Source organism: Silurus aristotelis (genome assembly GCF_946808225.1).
Source record: "Silurus aristotelis genome assembly, chromosome: 16".
Lineage (NCBI taxonomy): Eukaryota > Metazoa > Chordata > Actinopteri > Siluriformes > Siluridae > Silurus > Silurus aristotelis.
In genome coordinates, this window is record NC_139589.1 from 23670855 (window position 1) to 23695807 (window position 24953).

At 40.1% G+C, this 24953-nt stretch overlaps 3 protein-coding genes across 7 annotated transcripts in view; 2 read left to right on the plus strand and 1 right to left on the minus strand.

The window, feature by feature from the left end:
* Positions 1-8561, plus strand: part of cert1b (ceramide transporter 1b) — a 35164-nt gene extending 26603 nt beyond the window's left edge. The window contains exons 9-18 of one of the 2 annotated variants that reach the window (XM_083563725.1): positions 1256-1342; positions 1985-2077; positions 2251-2334; positions 2905-3000; positions 3143-3275; positions 3892-3962; positions 4042-4170; positions 4309-4438; positions 4581-4714; positions 5776-8561. In XM_083563725.1, the coding sequence (XP_083419851.1) occupies positions 1256-1342; positions 1985-2077; positions 2251-2334; positions 2905-3000; positions 3143-3275; positions 3892-3962; positions 4042-4170; positions 4309-4438; positions 4581-4708 (951 nt within the window). In that variant the 3' untranslated portion in view covers positions 4709-4714; positions 5776-8561. The remainder of the gene's footprint in view (positions 1-1255; positions 1343-1984; positions 2078-2250; positions 2335-2904; positions 3001-3142; positions 3276-3891; positions 3963-4041; positions 4171-4308; positions 4439-4580; positions 4715-5775) is intronic. The other variant, XM_083563726.1, reaches the window with a different exon arrangement.
* Positions 8562-9054: 493 nt separating this feature from the next.
* hmgcrb (3-hydroxy-3-methylglutaryl-CoA reductase b) lies at positions 9055-17144 on the minus strand. Of its 2 annotated transcripts, none has more exons than XR_014537117.1 (20): positions 17007-17144; positions 16098-16291; positions 15762-15873; positions 15582-15669; positions 15420-15504; positions 14884-14989; positions 14691-14797; positions 14489-14608; positions 14246-14370; positions 13502-13737; positions 13206-13357; positions 12266-12460; positions 12008-12166; positions 11692-11875; positions 11098-11632; positions 10816-10986; positions 10592-10732; positions 10184-10342; positions 9893-10047; positions 9055-9814 (listed from the first exon to the last, which is right to left on the minus strand). XR_014537117.1 is itself a non-coding variant. In XM_083563714.1 (20 exons), exons 2-20 carry the CDS (start codon positions 16260-16262, stop codon positions 9760-9762), a joined length of 2595 nt encoding a protein of 864 aa, XP_083419840.1. In that variant the 5' UTR covers positions 16263-16291; positions 17007-17144; the 3' UTR covers positions 9055-9759. The 2 variants fall into 2 exon arrangements, 1 of the variants encoding a protein (XP_083419840.1); XM_083563714.1 differs by having other exon boundaries at positions 11098-11203; positions 11718-11875.
* Positions 17145-18211: 1067 nt separating this feature from the next.
* On the plus strand, positions 18212-24657 carry LOC310738607 (GTPase IMAP family member 4-like). Of its 3 annotated transcripts, none has more exons than XM_083563737.1 (6): positions 18212-18406; positions 19635-19658; positions 20274-20297; positions 20905-22032; positions 22829-22890; positions 23983-24657. In XM_083563737.1, the coding sequence occupies exons 1-5, from the start codon at positions 18382-18384 to the stop codon at positions 22858-22860; spliced, it is 1233 nt and encodes a 410-aa protein (XP_083419863.1). In that variant the 5' UTR covers positions 18212-18381; the 3' UTR covers positions 22861-22890; positions 23983-24657. The 3 variants fall into 3 exon arrangements, with proteins under 3 accessions (XP_083419863.1, XP_083419864.1, XP_083419865.1); XM_083563738.1 differs by lacking the exon at positions 23983-24657 and adding an exon at positions 23007-23962; XM_083563739.1 differs by lacking the exon at positions 20274-20297.
* Positions 24658-24953: the final 296 nt, after the last annotated feature.

Consider the following 24953-nt stretch of genomic DNA (forward strand, 5'->3'; position numbering starts at 1 on the left):
GCACGTTGGATTGTTAGTGTTGAAATTATTGTAATGCTTTTGTTTATGTAAAATAATTTAACAAAAAACAATATAGATGACAAATATTTAATAGTGTTATAAAACAATATTTAGACAAATTTTGTGGAAACCTGATTATAAGATGAGAATCGCCAATTGCTGTTATAAGAACCTTCACTCTTCTGAGATGTTCCACTAGATTTTGAGGAGATTTGTTGCGGTTCATTCAGCCACAAGGGTGTTAGTAGAGTTAGGTACTGATGTAGGTGAGATGTGGTAAGGAGGCCTGGGGTGCAGTCAGCGTTCACATTCATCATGTCCAGTAGAGTCAGAGCTCTATAGCGGAAGATCTTCCATGAAAAACAGATCTTTGTGGAGCATTGTCATTCTGCAACTGGTTTGGGTCTCCTAGTTTAAATGAGGGAAAAATTTCATGCTTCATCCAAAGACAATTGTTTGTCTCCAAGAAAAAATTGGGTGTCCCAATATTTCTGGCCATAAATCTAGATATGAGAGAAAGTATTTTTTTTTTTTAGTTTAATAAGGTATTTTCAATTAAGGTAGTCATGTGACCTAAATCTAATAATAAAAAAAAGTGTCACAAATAATACTTAAAAAATTCAAATCCAATTATTGCACTGGATTATTATAATATTTATTTATTATTGTTATTATTTAACGTTATTTGACCCTCTGACATCACCTTCAGATGCTTTTTTTTTTCTTCAAAATACTGTACATGGACTACCGAGAACATGCAATAGCTTCAAGAAGGAACAGAGAGCCTTTTTTGGATTTTTTATCACCTTGTAAAGCTTAATTTCATGCCTCTATTTCATGTAGGCATTTATTACACGAGCAGCTGATAAGAAGGTGCTGGTTTCGATTTTTTCGAAATGTGGTCAGATTGTAAATGTTCTCCCTGGAGACACTCCACCCCCTTACCAAATGTTTCACTGAATCGCAATTTAATCCAGAAGCTTTTTTCTTTAATGTCTTCTAGATAATGAATTACACCGAAAGCTGAGAACTTGTTCTGAAGTAATATGTCCTGAAGTAATATTTCCACGTTTCATCATTTATTCATGTCTTGTGTTGGATATCGCCGTTCTGAAGAACTTGTTTATTCTATTTCCTCCTCACCGATAAGAACGATTTTGTTTATTTCCCCACTTTTATCTCTCTCTCCATCTCCTGATGTGGTTAATGCATTACTGAAAGTCATGACTTACTTTCTTTTTCTCTCTGGTCTCAGGAGGGCCCGAACAGTCTCATCAACGAGGATGAGTTCTTCGATGCTGTGGAAGCTGCTCTGGACCGACAAGACAAAATAGAGGAGCAGGTTTGCACCAGTTACATCATTTTCATCACCGTTTACTTCTAATCAATAATTAGCTATACACACATTTCACTAGTACAGAACGAGTCCTGATCGGAAATGGATTGTGAACTTTATTACAAAAATGTGATAAACAAAATAAATATGAATATATTCATTAATAAATAAAATAATAGTGCTCTAATAGTGCGCAGTCTGATGTAAAAACATACAGCATGCAGTGTCAGTGAATCGCCTCTAGAGGCCGCTATCTATCGTTATGGATTTTTGCCGATAGTTCCAGCAATCATCTGTGCCGATTAATCAGTCAACCTCTAGAGCTTTTCTTAAGCTATACATCAACACCCCAGTGATTAATTATAAATCACCACTCTTATAAAAGGCTTTACAGCGAACATGTATATTAACATATTAAATATATAAACGTTATATTAAAATATATAAAGAAATATCTATAATTGTACTACTTAAAATTCATTTTAAGTGGAAAATGTAAAAAAAAAAAAAACGATGCATTGCGATACAAATGGCAACTTGCTGCAAATCCAATCTTTTATGCCGATGCACTGATGCGAATCTGTATGTAACTGTACGGAGTTACGGAGGGCAAGCAGACGCTTCATCGTTTGTTCATGTGTTTCGCAGACCCAGACGGAAAAGTGTCGGATACAGAGGCCGAGCCCCATGCCTTCCGGAGACGTCTACTCCACGATGGGCACCCACCGATTCGCTGAGAAGGTGAGATCGCTTGACCTGCCCACGAAAGAAATGACTTCCTTACGCGTCACACAAGAACTGTCTTTCCTGTTTCTGAACCTTTAGAACCGTCACTTGTCTCAGTCCAGCTTTCATTCCACAATCATTCATCATAAAACTTCTCACTTTCTCTCCATCCTGTCTCTGTGCTCCAGCCCCCCACTCCGCCCTCTTCCCCTCTGTCCCGTGACGTAGTGCTCAGTCCTGCACGGCATCACAAGCACAGGTTCAATATTGAGGTAACGGCGCCCCCTAGCCACTCCCACAGCATGTTTAACTCATTTTTATAGCACGACACGTGTTTTTTGTTTTGTTTTGTTTTTATTTATATTTATACAGTAATCCCCTGTTTATCGCAGTGATTTTACAAAACCGCCCGCCAAGAACGCACTTTTTTATCGCAGGCATTTAATAATGAATTATTATATCATCATCAATCAATTTTATTATTTCAACGTAAAACTCCATAAAATTCCACGATAAATCAGAAGGGTGAGTTTGGAACCGCGGTAAAGCGGGGATTACTGTATTCCTTATTCATTTATATTATTTATTTGCTTGTTAGGTTCTTTCTTTCTTTATTTCCTTTTCCCACTAGAGCAATACATTTGGTCATGTGTGGTTAGAACATTACACAAGTCTGTCTTGGACAGAATTTCCCAACTCTTCCTGTATTTGCTCCAATTATAAGTTTTCCCTCTTTCCTGCTGCCACACTTTTCTTGATTCTGATTGGTCCGTATTGTAGACACGTCTGCTCATAAAGTGTCTGACTCTCAGACTGCCTGTTCCTCGCTGTGTCTCTGATAGGTGGAGGAGATGGTACAGAATCACATGACCTACTCCTTGCAGGATGTGGGCGGAGATGCGAACTGGCAGCTGGTGGTCGAGGAGGGAGAGATGAAGGTGAGGAGATCAGGGAGAAGGTTCCTAATTTAAATTTGAGAAATTAGGATTTTGAGTTCAGTTAAAACGTGTGTGTGTGTGTGTGTGTGTGTGTGTGTGTGTGTGTGTGTGTGTGTGTGTGTGTGTGTGTGTGTGTGTGTAGGTGTACAGGAGAGAGGTGGAAGAAAACGGCATCGTGTTGGATCCTCTGAAAGCCACACATGCAGTCAAAGGGGTCACAGGGCATGAAGTGTGCCATTACTTCTGGGATACGGAAGTTCGCAATGACTGGGAGAGTAAGTACACACACACACACACACACACACACACACACACACACACACACACACACACAGAGATGATCTCAGATTTCAGGCTCGTTATCAATCCCTTCGTTTCGTAATGCACTTTACTCTGACATAAGTTTGATCAACATTCAGTGGTTTCAGTTAAAGTTCATTACTGCAGAGCTGCACGAGTCCAGCATGGCCTTCTGGGTAATTTACATAATCCTGTAATGCAGCTCTCACAGGCCACTCAATTCCCATCATTCAGCTGGGCTCCATGAAGCCAGCGAGACAGTATCACCACGCTCCTGAGACCGACACGAGCAGCTACATGAGATTTAGGAGAGCGCACACACGCGCACACACACACGTTTATTTGTTTGTTTAGTTCTGGCTTAAATACATTAATGAGTCTATAGTAACAACCTTCACACAGGGACTTCTTTCTTTCTTTTTTTTTTTTATATATGTATGTATACATATGTGTGTGTGTTTGTGTGTGTGTGTGTGTGTGTGTGTGTGTGTGTGTGTTTTGGAGTGTTTTTTCTTTCTTTTCAGTTTTATTGTTGTAAATGTTTTAATCTTTTGTATTAATTATTTATCCTGTTTTTCTTTATATCTCCAGCTACCATTGAGAACTTTAACATTGTGGAGAGTCTGTCTGATAACGCTGTGATCATCTACCAGACCCACAAGGTGAGGCGGTTCTGCTCGGCACGGCGCTGTGTTAATGATGGGGCTGGTTTCTGATTGCTGATTGGTTTATCTCTTGCAGAGGGTGTGGCCTGCGTCACAGAGAGACGTGCTGTATTTATCTGCCATCCGTAAAATCATGGCCAGCAATGAGAACGACCCCGACACCTGGATAGTGTGCAACTTCTCCGTCGATCACGATAACGCCCAGGTAAACAACACACAGGTGCACACAGCTGCACACATCTGTACAGGGCCTGGGGATGTGCAGTATGGACAGATGTTGTGAGACTCTTGATGAGATGGACTAAGACCAGTGTGTATAAACTCCCGCTCTCTTTGGTTTTAGCCGAGCAGCAGGTGCGTTCGTGCCAAAATCAACATCGCCATGATCTGCCAGACGCTGGTCAGTCCACCGGAGGGCAACAAGGAGATCAGCCGAGACAACGTCCTGTGTAAAATCACATACGTGGCCAACGGTGAGACACTTCATCTTTTCATCACGTGCTTTTGTTTGGCAGGGTGTTAATGTAATGTTCCACTAAACATCTAGCGTGTGATATTTTCTGTTGAAACGTCACGCCGATGTTGTGAATATTGTGGTAATGTGTCGTGTTGCAGTGAACCCCGGAGGCTGGGCCCCTGCGTCTGTCCTGAGAGCAGTAGCAAAGAGAGAATACCCCAAATTCCTAAAGCGCTTCACCTCCTACGTGCAGGAGAAAACTGCCGGCAAACCCATCCTCTTCTGAGCTCAGGTGAATATTCTATTGTTTTAACCTGACAGATGAGAGAGAGAGAGAGAGAGAGAGAGAGAGAGAGAGAGAGAGAGAGAGAGAGAGAGAGAGAGAGAGAGAGAGAGAGAGAGAGAGAGAGAGAGAGAGAGAGAGAGAGAGAGAGAGAGAGAGAGAGAGAGAGAGAGAGAGAGAGAGAGAGAGAGAGAGAGGATGTGGAGTGATTGACTGATTGATTAATTAATTGATGGATGGATGAATGGAGGGATTTGGGGGATGGATGGATGGATGAATGGAGGGGTGTGGGAGATGGATGGATGGAGGGATTTGGGGGATGGATGGATGGATCAATGGAGGGATGGATAGATGGATGGATGGAGGGATGTGGGGGATGGAGGGATGTGGGGGATGGATGGATGGAGGGATGTGGGGGATGGATGGATGGAGGGATGTGGGGGATGGATGGATGGATGAATGGAGGGATGTGGGGGATGGAGGGATGTGGGGGATGGAGGGATGTGGGGGATGGATGGATGGATGGTTAAATGGAGGGATCAAGGAATTGATCTTAGGTGGATGTTTAAAAGCTTAATAAACTAGATGTATATGCTGTTACAGTACGTGGATGGATGGATGGATGAATGGATGAGTCGTTGTCTAGATATCTAGATTTAATGAAGGATGGGTGGATGGATGGATGAGTGGTTGTCTAGATATCTAGATTTAATGAAGGATGGGTGGATGCCTGTGTGACTGAATGAATGGATGATTGATGGATAAGGAGATGCCTGGGTAAAAAGATAGATTGGTGTATGACAGTATAGAAGAGTGGATAGAAGGATGAATAGATACCTGGACAAAAGGATAGATGGATAAACAGATGCCAATATGAAAGAATAGATGGGTGGATAGATGCCAAGGTGAAAGGATAGATCGCTAAGATGAATGGATATGTTTGGAGGCTTGATGGATGAGATGTACAGGTAGATTTTCTATGTGGACCCCGATGGAAGATAATTGGATGTTTAGGCAGATAAAAGATTGACAGATAGAAGGCTGTAAACCGTTTTTCTTGTTGTGTGCAGATGGTCAGTGTACAGCGCCCCCTCTCTACACTCCCAGCTACAGCGGCCCTGAGGAGCATCCTCTCACTGAAGCCCGTCTTCCTCCTTATCTTTCTCCTGATCGTTCAGACCCTCAGCAGCCACCAGAAACAACTCGCACATTACCCACGATTCCCTGCTGCTCTCCTCAGTCTAGACGCCTCGTAGGCTTTAAGCAGACCCCAAGGCTTTTTACGTCCTTCACGGCTCTGAGAAGACACGTTGCCAAATCTCATCATGCGTCCTGTATTTTCAGCAGAGATATTCTATTGTTATTCAGATGTATTTACGTGTTGACTGATGAGAGGTTTGATGAAAAGGTTTACGCAACCGAAACATGCAGAAGAACAGACCTGGTTTGGTTTAAAAAAAACAATTTTTTGTCTTTTTTTTCTTTTTTTTCCCCCACAGCATTCAATAGATTGATCGCAGAATTCATTTCTATTTTTAATCCATGCTGCTAATCTAAAACAGAAATGCCGAACACGCTCAGACTTTCCATTGTCCGGACTACTTTTCTGCATGAACTCTGAGAGGGCTGTCATTGACCTATGACCTTCAACATGACTTTGCCTTTTTTTTTTTTCTTCTTTTTGGTCTCGATCTCTTAGATGAAGCCTGGACACTGGCGCTGAAGAGGAGATCGTTTTTTTTGTTTCCGTTTGTCGTTCTGTCATTGATTAATGATATTTTCTTCTCTGTGGAAATCTGAATCGTGCTATTTGTTTTCCGTTGTTGTTGTTGTTGTTGTTGTGTTCGTCGGAGACACGCCGGCGTACTGTAGCACGATTACAAGAATCAGTAGTGATAGAACAACAAAAAAATGGGATCTTTTTAATACAAGGAATTCGCTTTCCATCTCGATGACTCGTACGTAGTTTTGGGATTATTGCTTCAAGTGCGTGCGATTCGTTGTCAGCCAATGCTTTTTGTTTGATTCATCCAAATCCATATTGGGGGGGGGTGGAGGGATAGGGGGGAGACAAGGGCGTTTACGAGTGTGTGTGCGCGTCTGCAGGCGAGCATAACGAGGCGGATGAAGTTCAGCGGGGATCTCGTTTGAAGAAAATCTGCACGGGATGATTTGAGGGGCGTATAAAAGAATAGCGAAGTGCCTACATATCGCCAAACAAATGGGGAAAAAAAGATACTCAAAACAAAGACGGGATTTAAAACATAAAAAGAAAGAATTTCGGTAACTATACTGTAACGATGACCTGATTCTGATTATATAATTGTATTATTTAATTCTCCGAATTGGTTTAAACATTGTGCCTCATGTGTCTGCGTTTTCGTTTTTCCCACGGCCAAATGGAAATAAAATTTCCCATCATTTTAATATTAGAAACGATTTATTTATTTATTTTGTCAGGCTGTAAATGCCAAGCGGTACGTTTGGAAATAAAAACGTTCGCCCCGAGAAATCTCGCAGCACAATCTTTTCCAACTTCCTGTTTTCCAGTAATGCAGCTCAGCCACTGCAGAGCATCAGCTACCATCAAGATACACGGCAGCGGGTTTTTTTTTTTTCTTTTCTTTTTTTTTTTTTTACGGGTGCAATTACTTTTGTCCAAATCCAACCAGTCGTATTTGTAATGTTTTTGTCATCGCTTTCTTATATTAGTGACGTTAATATTTTATTAGCGTAATTACACTACAAGGCAAAAGTTTGTGGACACCTGACCCTCAGCTTCTTTTTGGACACCTCGATTTTCCATTCGATTTTGGACTGTCGGCAGTACTCGACTTAGTAAAGTCGAGTACTGATGTAGGTGAGGTGACGAGACCTGGAGTCAGCGTTTCCATTCACCCCCACAGAGGTGTTTAATAGGATTTATAGCTTTTCCGATCTTCCACTCCAAGGAAGGAAAGCAGATCTTCATGAAGCTGGCTTTGTGCACAGCTGCATTGTGATGCTGGAACAGGTTTGGATCTCCAAGGTCAAGTCGAGCTAAAATTGAATGCTCCAGCTTCCAAAGACGTCTGATACAATTGTTTGTCTACAACGTTGTGGAAATTGGAAAGGTCGGTTGTCCCATTACTTTTGCCATATAGTGTATCGTATGGTATATTACACTAACAAAAGAAATGTACGTTGTTTTTTTTTATTATTTTATTTCCAGATTTTCATAAATCCCTGTATGTGTGGTACATGAGGCTCATTGTTTTTTTGATGTTTTAAAAAAATCCCAGGTGTTTTTTCCCGTCCCACAGAAAGGCAAAAATCGATGTAACCGATTGGTAAAACTTGGCGGTTTGTGTTTTTCACGCATCTCTCGCTGTTCGCGTGTGAAGTTTACAGAGACGAACGCCACCGATACGGGCAGCACCCGGGTCACGACCACGTCGTTGGGCTCCGGAGCGTTTGCTCTTGAAGAGGCTGGAGGACTGTTAATGATGGATGTTGAAGAAAACATTGGCGTCTTTAGAAGCTCGACTCCACACACGGCTGCTCAACTCCATCCCCGATTCGGCTGTTTCCTTTCTTCTTTTCTTCTTTCTTCAAATCTGTTCAATCGAATCGATAATGATGTCAGATCCAATTCACCACGCTTGTATAGGCTTTTAATAATCAGCAGCTGATTAGAGGGAGGGTTGGTGATGCTGGGACAGGAAACAGCCAATCAGGAGTGGAGTTTTGCACCCAAACGAAGTGTGCATGAGCAGACGTCCTTCTAATCTTAGTCCAGTTTATTTGTTGCGTTTGCACTGAATGTAATGTTGAAATAAAACAAATGTTTCTGTAAATAAAATCGCTCCATAAACCACCATGTCTGGATGGACTAAATACGGTGTGTGTGTGTGTGTGTGCGCTAATTCCATAATGCAATGAGATAAAAAAAAAAAAAAGGAACAAATTCTATTAAGGTCACCATATTTAGAAGAACCCCATAGACCATGTTAACGCCATTCCTCAGCCCTCATTTGCATACTGGGTTCTGATAGGCTCTGAGACTGTGATGCAAAAGATGCCCATTTTTGCATTTACATAATATAATTCTCAAAGCTGTGTTTTTTAATAATTTCTTATGTTCTACCAAAATTATTGGCACCCCAGGGATGGGTAGAATGTGGGGTAGAAATGGAAGGTGGCACACTTTCTAAAGTATTTTGCAAACGTGAAATCCTTTATCCTCCATTACATTGGAGAAAAAATATGGTTCTCTTGTTGCACATCAAGTAATAGACTAAATATATAATTGTATAGTATTTCACTGCTTTTTTTTTATTCCTTAAAAAAAGAATTGTATGGAAACGTGGTTTGCAGCAGATCCGAATGACTGCGCCGTTATTTATTTTATTGCAATTTTTTAAACAAACACAAAATACAGTCATGTCGAATTTTGTATTAATTATTAAACATAAGATTTAACGAAACAATACGGTTCATGAAGTTGAGAGTCATATGGCTTTAATGTTATTTTGTTTTGCAGGATCGGGGCTGAGTGTGTGTGTGTGTGTGTGTGTGTGCGTGTGTGTGTGTGTTAGTCCAAAAAAAGTTACTCGACGAGAAGCGTAACTATAAACGGAAAAAAAAGAACTGTGTGAACAGTGACTTACATTTGACACTGAGCTTCAACACACCAGAACAGAAAGCAGACATCTGGAAAAAATCCAGAATTTAGTGTACCACAGAATGAGCTTTTAGTAGTGATGTCACTGTTATGCCTGAAACTCGTCTCGTCTCTTTTTTTTTTTTTTTTTTAAATACGTGTGATCTCGGCCTCGACGCAGCGCGGCTTTATACAGTTTATACAGTGCTTCACCAAGTCACAATACTTCATCGTTAGCGCATACATTCATCACTGTCCAAACACTAGTGCAAAGCTGCTCCAGAAGCACAAACATGGATCTGAGAATTCTGCTTCTGCTGAGTTTTTCCTTGGAAAGAAAAAAAAAAAAACAAGTCCTGAGAGTCGGTAATTCTGTAGCAAGCGTAGACTCTCGTTTTCCCAGAATGCACCATCAGGAAGGATCCTTCAGCGTCGAGGTGGAGATTTCCTGAAGGTTAACTGTTGATCTGGTGAAAGAAAGTAAAAATGAATACAGACACACCAGGGTGAGGGTTATGTCTAAAAACAGCAGGGTGTCTGTGTACCTGTTCATAGTCATGTGACTCTTGACGAGATGTCCAGCAGCGAGAGCGGCCATGAGCGAGAGTTCTCCTGCCGTCACCGCCGCACATACCACCTGCGCCAAAGTGCGTGAGTTTTCCCCAGGGTGGTCTGCACTCGCACCTTGTACGCCCAACATCTACACACACACACACAGTTTGACCTGGAACTTAGAGCTAGCTGTTTTGCATATGCCAAGAAATTCCCAACTGCGTTCGTGGAATTACATCAGGCCACACCCACAAAACTACAAATGGCAAAAAAAGGGGATTAACCTGCAGACAGGCTTGCTGTGGGGGTAAGTTTGTGCCCCCGCCGACGGTGCCCAACTCTATAGACGGCATGGTGCAGGATATACACAGATCCTCTCCCTGTGGCCCGACGGCCTCCATTAGAGTGATACAGTTACTGCTGCCTACTGTCTGACCTGGGTCCTACACACACACACACACACACACACACACACACACACAATTAGCAGGGTTGCAAAATTCCAGGAAACTTTCCATGGGAATTAATGGGAACAAAAAACTGGGAATGTAAAAAATTGCAGGATTAGAGGCCACGCCCCCTACATGCACTGTGCATTTACCTATCCCATAACTTGGAATATTTCCAAAATTCCCCACATGAATTTTTTTGCCCGTTTGTGATTCTACGAGGGGGTCGTTTCCACAGCTCACCTGTCCACACGCGATGTAAATGGCTGCTACGATGTTAGCGGCCTGTGCGTTGAAGCCGCCCACACTGCCAGCCATGGCGGAACCCACCAGGTTCTTGCTGATATTCAGCTCTACCAGAGCTGCAGTGCTCGTCTTCAGCACCTAGAGGGAGCAAGAGAGAGATCTTTTTTTACAGAAAAATATCACTACTGTCGTTTCCAGCTGCGTTTAACTCCGTGATTTACCTCTCGCACCACTCGCGCCGGGATCGTGGCTTCGCACACTGTGGATTTCCCTCGACCGTGGATCCAGTTGATGGCCGCAGGTTTTTTGTCGGTGCAGTAGTTTCCGCTCACCGCCAACACGCGTACCTCAGGGAACTGTTCCTGCAGTCTGCGTAACGCATGCTCTGAACCCTACACACACACACACACACACACACACACACACACACGGGTGTTATTACTGTGTAAGTGTTATTACTGGAGTTATTACACAGACAGATATATAGGTGTGCACACACACACCTTAGAGAGCATATTCATGCCCATGGCGTCACCGGTCTGAGACTGGAAGCGGATGTAGAGGTTCCTGCCAGCCAGACAGACCTGCAGACGGTCCAGCCGAGCGAACCTGCAACACACACAACCACAACGCTAACGTTAACGACCTCTGTTTTCAGGCTTCAGGGCGCTGATAACATCAACAGGTGCAAAATGGTTTGGCACTAGAAGAGATGCTGAAGGTTACAGTAGAAGATACTGTAAAAAAAAAAAAAATAAATACTGGAAGGAATATGGTAGGAGATAATGAAGATAGTAGGAGATATTAAAGAAGATACAGTAGGATTTACATGAAGTTGCAGCTGGAGAGACTGATAAAAGTTGCTGGAGATACAGGAGGAGATACATGAAGACATTCTGATGGAATTACAGGAGGTAAAACTAATGGAGATACTCCTGGAAGTACAGTAAAAGGTACTGATAGAGACGAAGTAGGAGATATTGTTAGAGATACTGGAGGAAAAACAGTAGAAGATACAGCTGGAGATATTAGGAGATACTGGAGAAGATGCAGTTGGAGACAGTAGAAAATACAGTTGGAGATACTGAAGGAGATACAGGATACAGTAAGTGTTCTCTCTGACCTGCTGGTGTTGTCGAAGGCCTGTTTAAGTGAACTGAAGCCGTCAGAACTTTCTAGCCAGGATTTTACTTCTGCAGCTTTACACGCTGATGGCAGCTGGACCACCGGACCCCGAGTCATACCATCAGCCAGGACACGTGCACTCGCTCCACCTGAGAGCTGCAGAGAGAGAGAGAACATAATAGAAGGTTACATTTAAATACAGCAATGAAGTTTTAAAAGAAAAAGAACAAACAAGAAAAAGAACAAATAGAAAAGACAGAAAAGAAAGAAAGAATGAAAGATGCTCACAGTGATAGCCCTGCAGCCTCGGTTAGTGCTGGCTACCAAACAGCCCTCCGTCGTCGCCATGGGAACGTAAAACTCCTTTCCATCTAATAGCAGTGGTCCAGCCACGCCCACTGGCACAGGCACATAACCAATCACGTTTTCACAGTTTGTGCCCATTACCTGAACACAAAAAAAAACCCCAAGATAAATCTTGTATCCTCCACTCACAACTTTAATCAATATTCATCTAATAAACACATTAAAGAGTAAAGGGTGTACCTTGGAGTAGTCGTAGCCTGTGTAGGGGAGGTGCTCCAGGGCTGAGGGCCGGGGCAACTTACACACCAACATTTCCCTCCGTATGGCCACGCCCCTTTCAGGAGTCTCAAGCTCTGACTCCAGGCGGTATCCCAGAATGCTCTTGTTCTCCACCAGTGCTATCACTTCAGCGTCACTTAGACAACGTGGGCCTTGCTGCAGTACCACACACACACATTTTTTTTAGGAGGGGGGTCAATAGTAAACTTAATTTAAACTGAAACTGTTTGTTATATACGAGTGTGTTTGGTGTCTGGCACAAGAGTGCTTGGCTTATGACGTGAATGTGATTGTCATTTGGTGTTTTGTGCAAGTGTGCTTGCCGTTTGGTGTAAGGGTACTTGGTGTTTGGAACGAGCATGCTTATTGTTTAATGTAGAGGTCGACCGATTCGTTGTTATTTACCGATTAATCAGCACAGATAGTTTGTAATTGCTGGAACTATGCGCAAAAATCTATACCGATAGTTTTTCCAGGTAGCGTTATACAGTACGAGAGCGGCCTCTAGAGGCTAATCGTTGATGCCACGTGCTGTTTGTTGAAGGATCTTTTTTTTTTATTAATTTTGGATGTAAAATATTTTTTTGTTTCAATTTAAATGCATGTATTTTCCTTAATATTTTAATATATTCATATTTATTTATATATAAATATATATATAGCGCATTCATAATTCAGTACGGCTTTATTCTTATTATTTGTAATAAAGTTCAGTACTATTTTGTACTACATTATGGTTTTTAAAAAAATTTTATCCAGTATCCATTTTTTTATTATTATTATTCGATTAATTAATCGGTTATTGACAAGTGCGATACGAACTATATATCGGTATCGACCTCTAATTGGTGTGAGGGTACTTGGTGTTTGGCAGAAATGTGATTGGATAATGGTATCATACCTGTGGGTCTCTGAGGACCCTCATGCACTCGTTAAGAGGACGAGGTTGGACTGAAGTTGCAGGGATTTGTGTTTCTCTCTCCTCCCACTCTTCCTCTGCTGCAGGTCTCTGAGCAGAAAGACACGACACTGCCTGCTGCCGAGTCTCTTTATCTAACAAGAACAAAATAAATTACATCATCACTCAGTAAACACACACCCATACACCCTTCCGAGTGCCTCTGACTGAACGTTCTCTCTCTCTCTTACACACACACAGACACACACACAGGAAAAGGGATGTTGTGGCTACGTTACCTCTCATGTCCGGGATGAAAAGTGGCGCTGGATTCAGGTCTGTGTTCGTTGTGTGGGGAATTCTGGGTAAAGCTATGTCCCTCCTACAGCACTCCTCTTCTGCTCTCTTATTGGTCAGGAAGGTCTGTGGGATTTTAATTGACAAGGAGGACTCGTTTTCCACCTGCTCGAAGAAGACGTACTTCACAGCCAGCAGGAGAGCCAGAGCCAGAGTGATGACCTGCTCCATGTCCAAACTACAGCGTGAAAGAGAGAGAGAAAGAAAGAGAAGAAGAGAGAGAGATTTCACTCTTTCCTTCTTTCATTTGTTCTATGTTCAGGTTTTATCCCTCGCTAATAATAACGGTTTGGCAAAACACTGAATAATTTCTCATGTAAATTAATATTATTTTTGATTTAATTTTGAGCGAAAGAGACAAAAAGAGACAGAGAGAGACGAATACAAAAAGAGACCCAAACAGAGAGACAGCTAGAAAAACAGGGAGGAAATCAAAAAGAGACTGCGATAAATATGGAGAGAGAGGCAGGAAGAAAAAAGAAACTAGGAGCAATAGAAAGAAAGAGACAGAGAGAGAGAGATGGAGATATATAAAGAGTAAGACAATGAGCAAGTAAGAGACAGACAGGCAGACAGCAAATGAGAGAAAGAGACAGAGAGGTCACTGATCCTGATTGAATTCCAAAGTATGAATAATATTTCATATAAAAACAATCAGGTAAAATAAAGTAAAAGTGGAGCTCGACCTGGTCATGGTTGTGTGTGTGTCGATGTTGGGGTCGTGCAGATCCACAGCAGAGCCCGAGGAGTTGTTGGAAGGAGACTCAGCCAGCAAGCGTGTGTGTGCATGAACCAACGCCAGCACCAGAGACTACACACACACACACACACACACACACACACACAGCATCACAATGATTTCTACTACAGCTTATACTCATACTTGTGATTGTATTTATTGATTTCCTGTGCGACGTCCTGCTGCTCACCATAATAATCTTGACGCGCTGTGTGACAGGGTTGGGTTTGTTGTCCTCTTCTTCCTTCAGTACGTGAGCAAAGTGACTCAGCTGCCAGATCGGCCGCCCCTCTCTGCTCTCTCTCGAAAGCTGCGAGAGAGAAAACAAGTGGAACACTAATAGAAACCCGGTAACGTCTGCTCAAGTTCACATGACGGTTCACGATTCTCACCTCCAGCACCAGAGAGACGCAGGCAGGGAAGAAGGTCATGAAGACGAAGTAGTTCGCCAGAACGGAAATGCAGCCGAAACAACACACCAGCTCCAGCTGTCGCACTCCTGGAAGTCGTGACGTTGAGGCGTGAGATTATTGTGTCATTTTACCCGACATTTTGGATACCATCACAGACTATATTAGACCTTACCAGACATGGTTCCTACTCCGATTACCAGGCACTCCACCACTGCATCCAGAGTGAAGGTTGGGCCCAGGATGGCCATTCCCTGAGCAATGTTCTCCCTCACCTCCTCCTGTGGGTGCAACAACATTTATAATAAATCTGCAGTTCATTTAGGAAGAAATCTGACCAATCAGAGTCCAGAATTCAGAAATCGTCTGACCAATCAAAGTCCAGAATTTAACACTAACAGACCAATTAGACTCCATCAAATCAACACCCACTGCCCAATCGAAGTCCAGAAATTGATGCTGTCTGACCAATCAGAGTCCAAAATTTTGAAACCGTCTGACCAATAAATGTTGATTGCTGGACTCTGATTGGCCAGAAGGTTTCTGAATTCTGGACACCAATTGTTCAGAGTACAGAATTTAACAACATCTGACCAATCAGTAGACAGAAATCAACACAATCTAAAAAATAAGAGCCCAGATTTCAACACCATCTGACCAATCAGAGTCCAGAATTCAGAAAAATCTGGTTGTCCTGGTTACGAGGTGTACCTGAGAGTTGGAGCTGAGCGCGAACTTGGCCAGCGTGCAGGCTTTCGACAGGTCGATCAGCAACAGGAAGAAAGGCAGCGCTTCACTGCACAGGGAAAACAGTGTGATTAATTAGCGCATTTTCAAGTTAAACACGATTAAAAAATAAAACACGAGACTCACTTGAGGCCTGTGAGCTCTTTGCCAAGGAAATGAATGACCACGATGCTGAAGACGAGGCTGGAGAACACGGTGAAGAGTCCGGCGATGCCTGAAAACACAAACATCGGAGCAGGTTACCGAGATGTGCATGTGTTCGAACCGTGTGATGGAAAGATGAAGTGGAGAGACCGGGACATGTACCGAGCATGTACTTGGAGCCGAGCTGCCTTAGGTTTTTGAACTGCACGTAGATGTAGATGATGGCCGTGCACCTGGTGAGCGTTAGAATGAGGATGTCGCTGCTCAGGATTTTCTGGGAAAGGAAGGCGAATCACAGCTGTGTATTAATGCGCTCATATCTTTGTGAATGTTTATAAACTAGGCGATACAAATTTGCTGTTATTTAATAACGTATCAATTGTTTAACAATTACAGAAGAAGTCTCCAGTGCCAGTCTCCGCCCTCTCGTTCATTCACAAATCTTGACTGACCAATCACAAAATTCCTTAACAATATGTCACCTTCAGGTGGCCGTACCTCTTGCGCTTTAGGACACTGGTACTTCCAGTCACAGATCTGGTCTCCACTTGCGATGGCATTCATGGACATGAGACAGATGGTCACAGCGATCGTTCCCACAATCACCTCCAAGGGGTGAGAGGCCACAAACAGGCCATGAAGCCTGAAAAGGCGGGTCAGCATCGTCACTGTAACTGGGCTCAGCGGGTCACCTGGTGACAAAGCAACCCAAAGTGATGATCAGCGAGATATTGAAGATAACGAAGGTGACAACCGAGGACAACCAGTGTCAAAGATTTAACTGAAACCACACTATAGATCTATACTATATTATATATCTATACGGATCATCAGATTTTAATTATGTGTCACTGATGTGTCACTGTTTATTGTACATTTATAATCTATGTTACTGGATGAGATTTCAGAATGGAGTTTTAATGTGTGTGATGTTTATATTGCACTTAAATGGAGTTCGTTCTATACATAATAACCTAAAAAAAAAAGTGGTATTCGGTATAAAAGGCTTCATAAATGTTTAACTATTTAAAATTAAAGTTAAAACTAAATCGCGCCTGAAATAATCATTCTATCTAAATGTCATATATATATCAACCCAAGACAGCTAGGTTTTCCTCACCCGTAATCCGACAAACCCCGCCTTCTTAAACGCGATTGGATAAACCCTCCACATTCGATGCAACTGATTAGTCAATGAAATGTCACTCAATAACAGGAGCCAATCAGATTACAGAGTTCTGAATACGGGTAGGAAAAAAGAAAGTTGTGAGCCATGTACGACACAGTGTTTGTACATTTCCGGAATCCAAATTTAGCCAAGGTCAAAATAATTAAACGGTAAAATAAAGATAAGAGCGGCCCAGAATGTTTGATATTGAGGAGCAGTGTGTAGTTAAATCAGCCTACCTTCATGAGTTAAACCGCTGTACGGAACGCGTCCATGCACCGCGAAGCTGACTGATGTAATCCGCCCTCAATAATGGCGTCAATGAGTCAACGAGAGCGGAGAGACACGCCCATACGTGTGACGTAACACAGAATGCACTTGCCACGTGATTGAAGTCGTGGTTAACCAAACGGAGCCGTTATATTTACGAGAATGATTTAATACATAGGTCTTTAAACGGGAATCGGCGACACCTATGTGGTCCGCGGCGGTACTGCAAGGGGTAATAAATGTTGAATTACAAAATATATATATTTTTAAAAACATCAAAGATAAAATATTTAAAAATATTGTAATTATTACATTAAAGTTCTATTAAACTTAAAGCTGATGTTCATGTACATTTATAATTGTTCACGGAAAATGTATGAAACTTTGAATCTAATAAAATAAAAGACTGAACAACAAAAAATGTTTGTAATGATGCATAAATCTTTTTGAAAAATTATATATAAAAATATACAGACAATGATGCATGTACAACAACAACACAGTTCTAATCTCAACGTAATATAACTTGCATTATGATTAGTTTCTATTAATATCAGTGGCGGCAATTGACACAGTTTGTATCAGGGGTCCATGTCTTGGGTCCATGACTTGAAAACCGTTGAAAACCCCTGATTTAATAGAATGATACATTTTCTCTGGCATTAAACTGAATTTAGAAATTATTTTTAAGTCTAAATTCTAAGTCCTAAGTGGCCATGTATTATAATATTTATTTCTTCCTTGTTTTCTCATAATCACGACTTAATTTTCTCGTGATCTCGACATAACAAACATTGTTTCTTGTTTTGATCAGTACTTAATTTTTCTGTGTATTCGGCATAAGAGCGTTTTCTAGACGCAGCATCATGGATAATAACCATAACCATTTGTGGCAGCAGACATGCAAGTACACAATCTCAAGACCACAAGAAAATGTTATTATAATAACGAGAAAGCAACTTTTGCTATGACGAGGTCATAAAAAAAATTATATATATATATATATATATATATATATATATATATATATATATATATATATATATATATATATATATATATATATAATGTGAACTGATTGTCTGGTTGTCCGGGAAGAGGATCGTCTCACCAGTATTGTGTACTAAAATACCCACTCTGTGTATGAACGAAGTAGCAGTTGCTTTGCATATTTGAGTCTCGACCGGAAATGTTACCACTTCCCTTCCTCAGTAAAAGTAAAACTGAAAATGTTCATCTTACTGACACTTGTTCGGATCTAAAATGTTGGAGGGAAGTTAACAATAAACTACATTATTTCCAGATTTGTGAAGCTGTACATATAACATTTTGTTAAAAGAAACAATGGACCAGACACCGCAAAAAAAAGGTAAACACACACACACACACACACACACACACACACACACACACACATATCCCATATTGCCCTAATGTCAATTGGTTCCATTAAATTGTTTAAAAAAGTAAAAAAAAATTTAATGTTATCAATATTCCCTATTTTTTACTTGTATATCTTGTTATGGGAACCAGTATACACACACACAGACGTTACATGATTGACATTTTTAATATCGGCACCCGTTTGTGACAATGCACGACACCGAATTCAATTTTATGAAGTCAGAAATTCATTCAACCTCTGAATTAGCCAGAGATTTTATCATTATAACATGAAACTTTATATAGATTGTGTTATAGACAGTGTTAACTAGAGAGATTTGTGTGTGATCACAATTGCATACTAGTTTACTTTAAGTTACTTTTAATAGTAATATGTGAGTTAGTACACAATCTGTGTTCGAATTGTGCCTTATGCTAGTTAGCTGCTGCTGCTTTATATGAGAACTTCTTCTACTGACAAATTACAGTTCCTCAAATTAACAATGTTGACGTGTGTATTTTGATAGTATATCCACTTAGAAGCCACAGTTTCTAAAAAAAAAAAAAGAAAAACTATGCAGAATTCTTTAAAAAATAATATTGAAATTAAATAAGGAAACTTCAGTCTTAATGATAAAAAATATTAGTAAAAAATGTATTATAAATTTTTTTTATAAAAATTATTACTAAGGCGAGGATGGGTTCCCTTCTGAGTCTGGTTCCTCAAAAGTTTTCTTCGTCATATAAACTCAGTGAGTTTTTGCTTGTCCACTTCACCACTGGCTTCCTCATTAACATGTAGGGAATCATTTATAATGCTAAGATTTATGTTCATAATCTATTTATTTTGGTTGCTTCTGATATTTAATACAAAATGTCCACTGGTAATTCAAATAAAACTAAAGTAAATTTAATTGAATGAACGCAATTGAATTAAAAAATTGAACAAAAAGGCCTCGTTAACTGTGTAATGTTCAAATGATTTTACATAGTGTTGGACATTTGATGTAATTTCTTGCATCTGTTTATTTCAGTAAAATATTAAAAATTGTTTAGCTAAAGTTAAATTTTTATGTGGAAAACGTTTGACCCAAAAAATAAACCTGTAGTCGGCTAGTCACAGAACACAAAGGTTTCAAGCGAACTTTATTTAACAGTGATTTGTGTGTATACACATTTTGCAGTAACAAAATATATCGCTTTTTTATTTACAGAGCAAATGGATGAAGCCCAATCCTGTAAGTAAAACATTTCATGTGTCTCAGATCACTGTATCGTGTGTCACGTGTTAATGCTAATTAAAGTACTTGCTGATGAGTTCCATTGTCACTGCTTAGTTAAATATTAAAACATTATTGATAAAAAAATCACTTGGTCCCCTGGTGGTCTAGTGGTTAGGATGCGACCGCCGCAGCCCGGGTTCGATTCCCGGTCAGGGAACCAAACCCAGCCACTTTCAGTGCCGGTCCCAAGCCCGGATAAATGGGGAGGGTTGAGTTAGGAACGGCATCCAGCGTAAAAACATGCGCCAAATCAAACATGCGGATGATCCGCTGTGGCGCCCTCTAACGGGAGAAGCCGAAAGAAAGTTCATTGATAAAAAATGAATTAAATGAAAAGTGATAAAAGGACTTAATTTCAGCAAATTAGTGATTGATGAACATCGAACAAGGAATGTATAAACTGCAAGCTACAAACCCTCTCCAGAGACAATACAGCTACTTCCAAGCCCTCTCAAGCTGTTACTTCCAAATGCCTATAAACACGTGTACAAAGAGCTCATATAGAGTTATAAAAAAGGATTTATAAATACTAAAGCATTTCTTAATTGTCTTTATTGCCTTCTTTCACAGCACAAGATGAGGAAGTTGAGCCGAGTAAGTCTCGCTTTTAAACTGTTTTATATCATTAATAATAAACGGCTGCATAAATGACAGAATTTTACGGACCCTTTCCAAAGTTGGTTTATGGGGTTCTAAAGAAAATGTGATAAGGGTGGCATGGATAGTGTAGTTTTGTCACATCCCCAGGTTACCTGGTTGACTTTCAGGTTCTCAGGTTCTCAGGTGCTCAGGTTACTCTCTATCTAACATTTGGAATGTTATCACTTAATCTTTCTTCACCCTGGCTCTCTGGTTTTCTCCCTCCTCCCAAAAACATTCCAGCAAATAGAGTGGCTATGCTAAAATTACTTCTGAGTGTAAATAAGTGCAGACATGATGCTCTGTGATTGGCTGGTGTGCCATTCGGGGCGTATTACCATCTCATGCACACAACAGACACCTGACCATGACCAGGATGAAGCAACTACTGAAGATGATCGAATGACTGCATGGTGTTTTGCAATTGTAAAAACATTTGCAAAGTATATACTCTATACTAAAAACAATATATGGTTCCATATATCATTATCATGTAGTTGTTGTTTTTTTTGTCTTCTGTCCATACACACTGGGATTCGTCCATTGTTTTTCTTTTTAACAGGTGAAACTTTGCACAATTTGAAGATTTCTACAAACCCCAAAGAAGAGTGCAGACTTATACTGTTGGGAGGTGATGAACTTGCAAAGAGTGAAGCATGTCGCTTCATTCTTAGGACTGCACATGTCCAAATGGCTAATCTTGGAAGTTGTGAGATGAAAGAAAACTATATTCAACAAAGACATGTCTGTGTGGTAAAAAGTCCCTTTTTTTGGATGGATCGTTTAGAGTCGTCTACGATTTTTTCAAGGACACTCAAAGGAATCAAAAACCAAATGCAGAACTGTGTATCGCTGGTGTTCCCCGGGCCTCATGCTTTTCTTCTGGTCATAGGTGCAGCCACTGGTACAGAGCATTACCTTTTAAAAGCCATTTCTTCTGTGTTTGGGAAAGAGGCCATAGACTACAGTATGGTGGTGTTCATTGCAGGGTCTGACATAAATTCTAGACGATCACAGAAGTCTCTTTTAATGTGTAAAGATCGGTATCACCTCCTAGAGAACACGGACGACAGCGTTCAAGAACTGTTCCGAAAAGTCGAAGAGATGCTGAGTAATAAGAAGAGCAAGTTTTTTATTCCGTCCGAATACGAAACATTTACAGAAGTTAATTTCGAATCTTGGGAAAAGAAAAGGATCGACTTATTGGATCACCACAAGGATAAGGGAGACAGGCTCAGTCAAGAAGTAGAGGATCTGAAAATAAGAAATCTAAAGCTAGAGAAGGAAACTGAAAATGTAAAGATGGAACTGGATGTGGTCACACAAAGAGAGGGCGAATTAAGGATGAAACTAAATATTTCCCAGCAAAGAGAGAGTGATTTATTGGAGAAATTAGAGGCTTCTTTGCAAACAGTGAGCAAACTAAGGATGGATCTGGATGCTTCACGACAAAGAGAGCGTGAACAAATGATGGAGTCCCAACAGAGAGAGAGTGAATTATGGAAGGAGTTAAATGCTTCCCAAAGAAGAGAAAGTGAATTATGGAAGGAGGTAAATGCTTCCCGGGAAAGAGAGAGTGAACTGAGGAAGGAGGGTAAAATTAGAGAAGTCGAGAGCACACAGCAAGAGCGACAAACCACTGGAACACAACTGGAACGCAGGGGCAGCAAACAACAAGTACATACAAACTGTAAGTACATGAGCTCTTAACTGGTGCACAGTTTTCAGCATTATTATTGATAATAATACATTAACACTGCACAGCCCAGTCTCACGTTATTTTATGATATCGTCAATAATAATCTATTGATTCATGTTCATAGACACAAATTTCACAAAGTGTCACTGAGGACGACTTTCTATGTAATGTATTTCAATAGGAAGTATTTTTTGGTGCCTCCTTCTTTCTGCTCTGGAGACCAAAGACGATATATATATATATATATATATTTTTTTTTAGTTTGGTATTGATTTTTTAATCTTCAAGCTCTCAAAATTTACACAGGAGATTTAATCCTTGTTTTTAATGCTTTAAATTCTCTAAGATGCTCACTATTACAAACCATCACAAGTGATTCCTTCCAGTCAAAATACAGTAAATATATAATTAAGGAGAATTAAGTGTTAATTAGAGACACACACATTTATTACAGTATAATCCCAAACCCTTACCCTAACCCCAAGGGACATGTATCAGCCTGCATTTTTCCCCTAAAATAATAATCCGCACTTGGGTATCGAACGATAGCTTTATAGCTCTGGATCACAATAACCTTGAGGATACAAACAACATGCTGTGTAATATGTAAAAAATGATTAAATGCATTAAAATGCTTAAAGTGTATATTTAAAGGAAGAATCAATGACTTCATTCTTCTGAATATGAAGACTGCATATATGAATATATGAGAATGAATAAGAATGATGCTAAGATCAGAATAAATATATGAGAATACATTTTTAATGTTTTAATGATCTTTCTTCAGTTTCCTCTGGAAAAAATGAATATTTGGAGTGAGAATAAATGGATACATAGGAGAAGGAGAAGGTGAGTATATGATAAGATTAGATATGCGAAATGGCTTAAAATAAAACATTATTATTGCTCAAGTTAATTTGGTTTACCTTCTTATAAATAACCAACTGGCCACATAACATTTTTAGATCTTTCCTGAACACCAGGTGGAAGTCAATGTCAATTTTCATCAATCATACGAGGTGGTATCAAAAGGTTTTGAGACTCGGTCTTTTTAAAGGAAATACATTATTTATCTATGTTTGCACACTATTGCCTGCAAAATAGTCCCCATGCACAGCACTACTCCTGGAATGTGTTCTGGAGGTCTTCTTTTTCAAAGCGTCAAGCACCTTCTTCACCTTTGAGATGGATCTTCATCTTCAGTTAGAGGGCGAAGTCCCATATCTGGCGAGTTGGGTGGGTGCGGAAGTGAGATCATGTGGATTGTTCACCGACGATCATCATGCACAAGTTGCTGAATGGTTTCGCCATTTTTGGGGGTTGAACTCGTCGAAGGTCTTCCTGATCTCTATTCTTCCGGTGATGTTCTTCCGCTCTTGAAGCGCTCGTCATTTAAAACACCTTGAAAGACTCGTTACATCATCGCCGTATGTCAAAAGTATTTCATGTCAAATGTCTCTGTGGCAGATTTGCCCAGTTTAATGCAGTTCTTTGTTCAACCTTGATGTCTATGATGAAATCACGTATGGTAATGCAGGAAATGGTAACGCACACGGCCAGAATAGTACCATGAGAAACTTTTTGATACCACCTCGTAAAAGATCATTTCTAATCACACTGTTATATATGGATCTGATAAATTTAGGTCATGGATTAATGATACATACTATATATTAATGTCATTTTGATTGGCTAGTAAGTAGACAGAGGTCATAGAATTTCTAAAGCTTGCAAGACCGTCTAGCCGTTAAACCTCTCTCACAGTACAACATACAATAAGACCATGACAAAGAAACTGCCACGATTGCCAAATTGTATAAAGTGTACCAGGCATTAATGTTGAGCTAAATCATTAATATATTCACTAAAGTCAAGAGAAGTGCATGTCACAATTTGGTTACCTACAGGAATGAAATGATTTTTTTCTTTGTGATTGTTTAGAAATCCCTGGACACGATCTCCTGAAACACTACAGATAAAATCGCACAAGAACACAAATGAAAGCAAAGAGAAGAAGAACACAAATACAGGATACAAGACGAGATGTGTTTAATTAATGCTGTAAATGTAATTACATGAAAATAGATGGTATCCATCAATGAAAATTCTACAATAATGCCTCTGCATTTTATTTGGGGTCCTGCATATTTCTTTTAAATTAAGGCACTAATCAGTGATGAACTGACATTAGTCATCGGTCATGATTTTTCTTTCAGAGACAGAATTTGAGCTCAGATGAAGAGTAGGTGAACCCAAAAGCAGAGATGGTTTCTCTTGTTCTCTTGTTTCCTGCCATTTATCTCAAATTAATTTTCTAATTATTAATATTATAATAAGCATTTTATTGAAGCAGACCTTCAGATTTGTATTCATTTGTTCAGATTGTGTTTGTTAATTTATAAATAGTTATTAAAAAAGACACAAATAACTGCTGTCCTGCTCGGTGCTGCACTGTCATAGTGTCCTAGTTAGTTTTGTTTTTTGCACCATGTTGTGTTAATGTATGTTGTTTCATGTAGCACACTGGCTCTGAAGAAATGCTGTTTCATTTCACTCTGTATTGTATATGACTGAAAGGAAAATAAAAGCCGATTGACTTGAGTACATTTAAATAAAGTGTAAATCGTAAGTCGACGCATACGTCTCAGAAACATGCAGCGATTCTATTTCCTGGGTAAAAGTCTGCAAGTTAGACATGTTATTATATGAAACCAAACAATACACAGGTTACTTCATGTTCCGGAAAGCTCATCAGAAGTGAAAGTGATGACTGTGGCACTTCGATAAATCTTAAATTTCCTGGAAAAGATTTGAAACAGTATATTTTTGTGTAGAAATGGAGTGAATGAACAGAGTGGAATATTTTGGGTAAACAAGGTAAAAAATTTTAATAACTACATAACTATTATAAA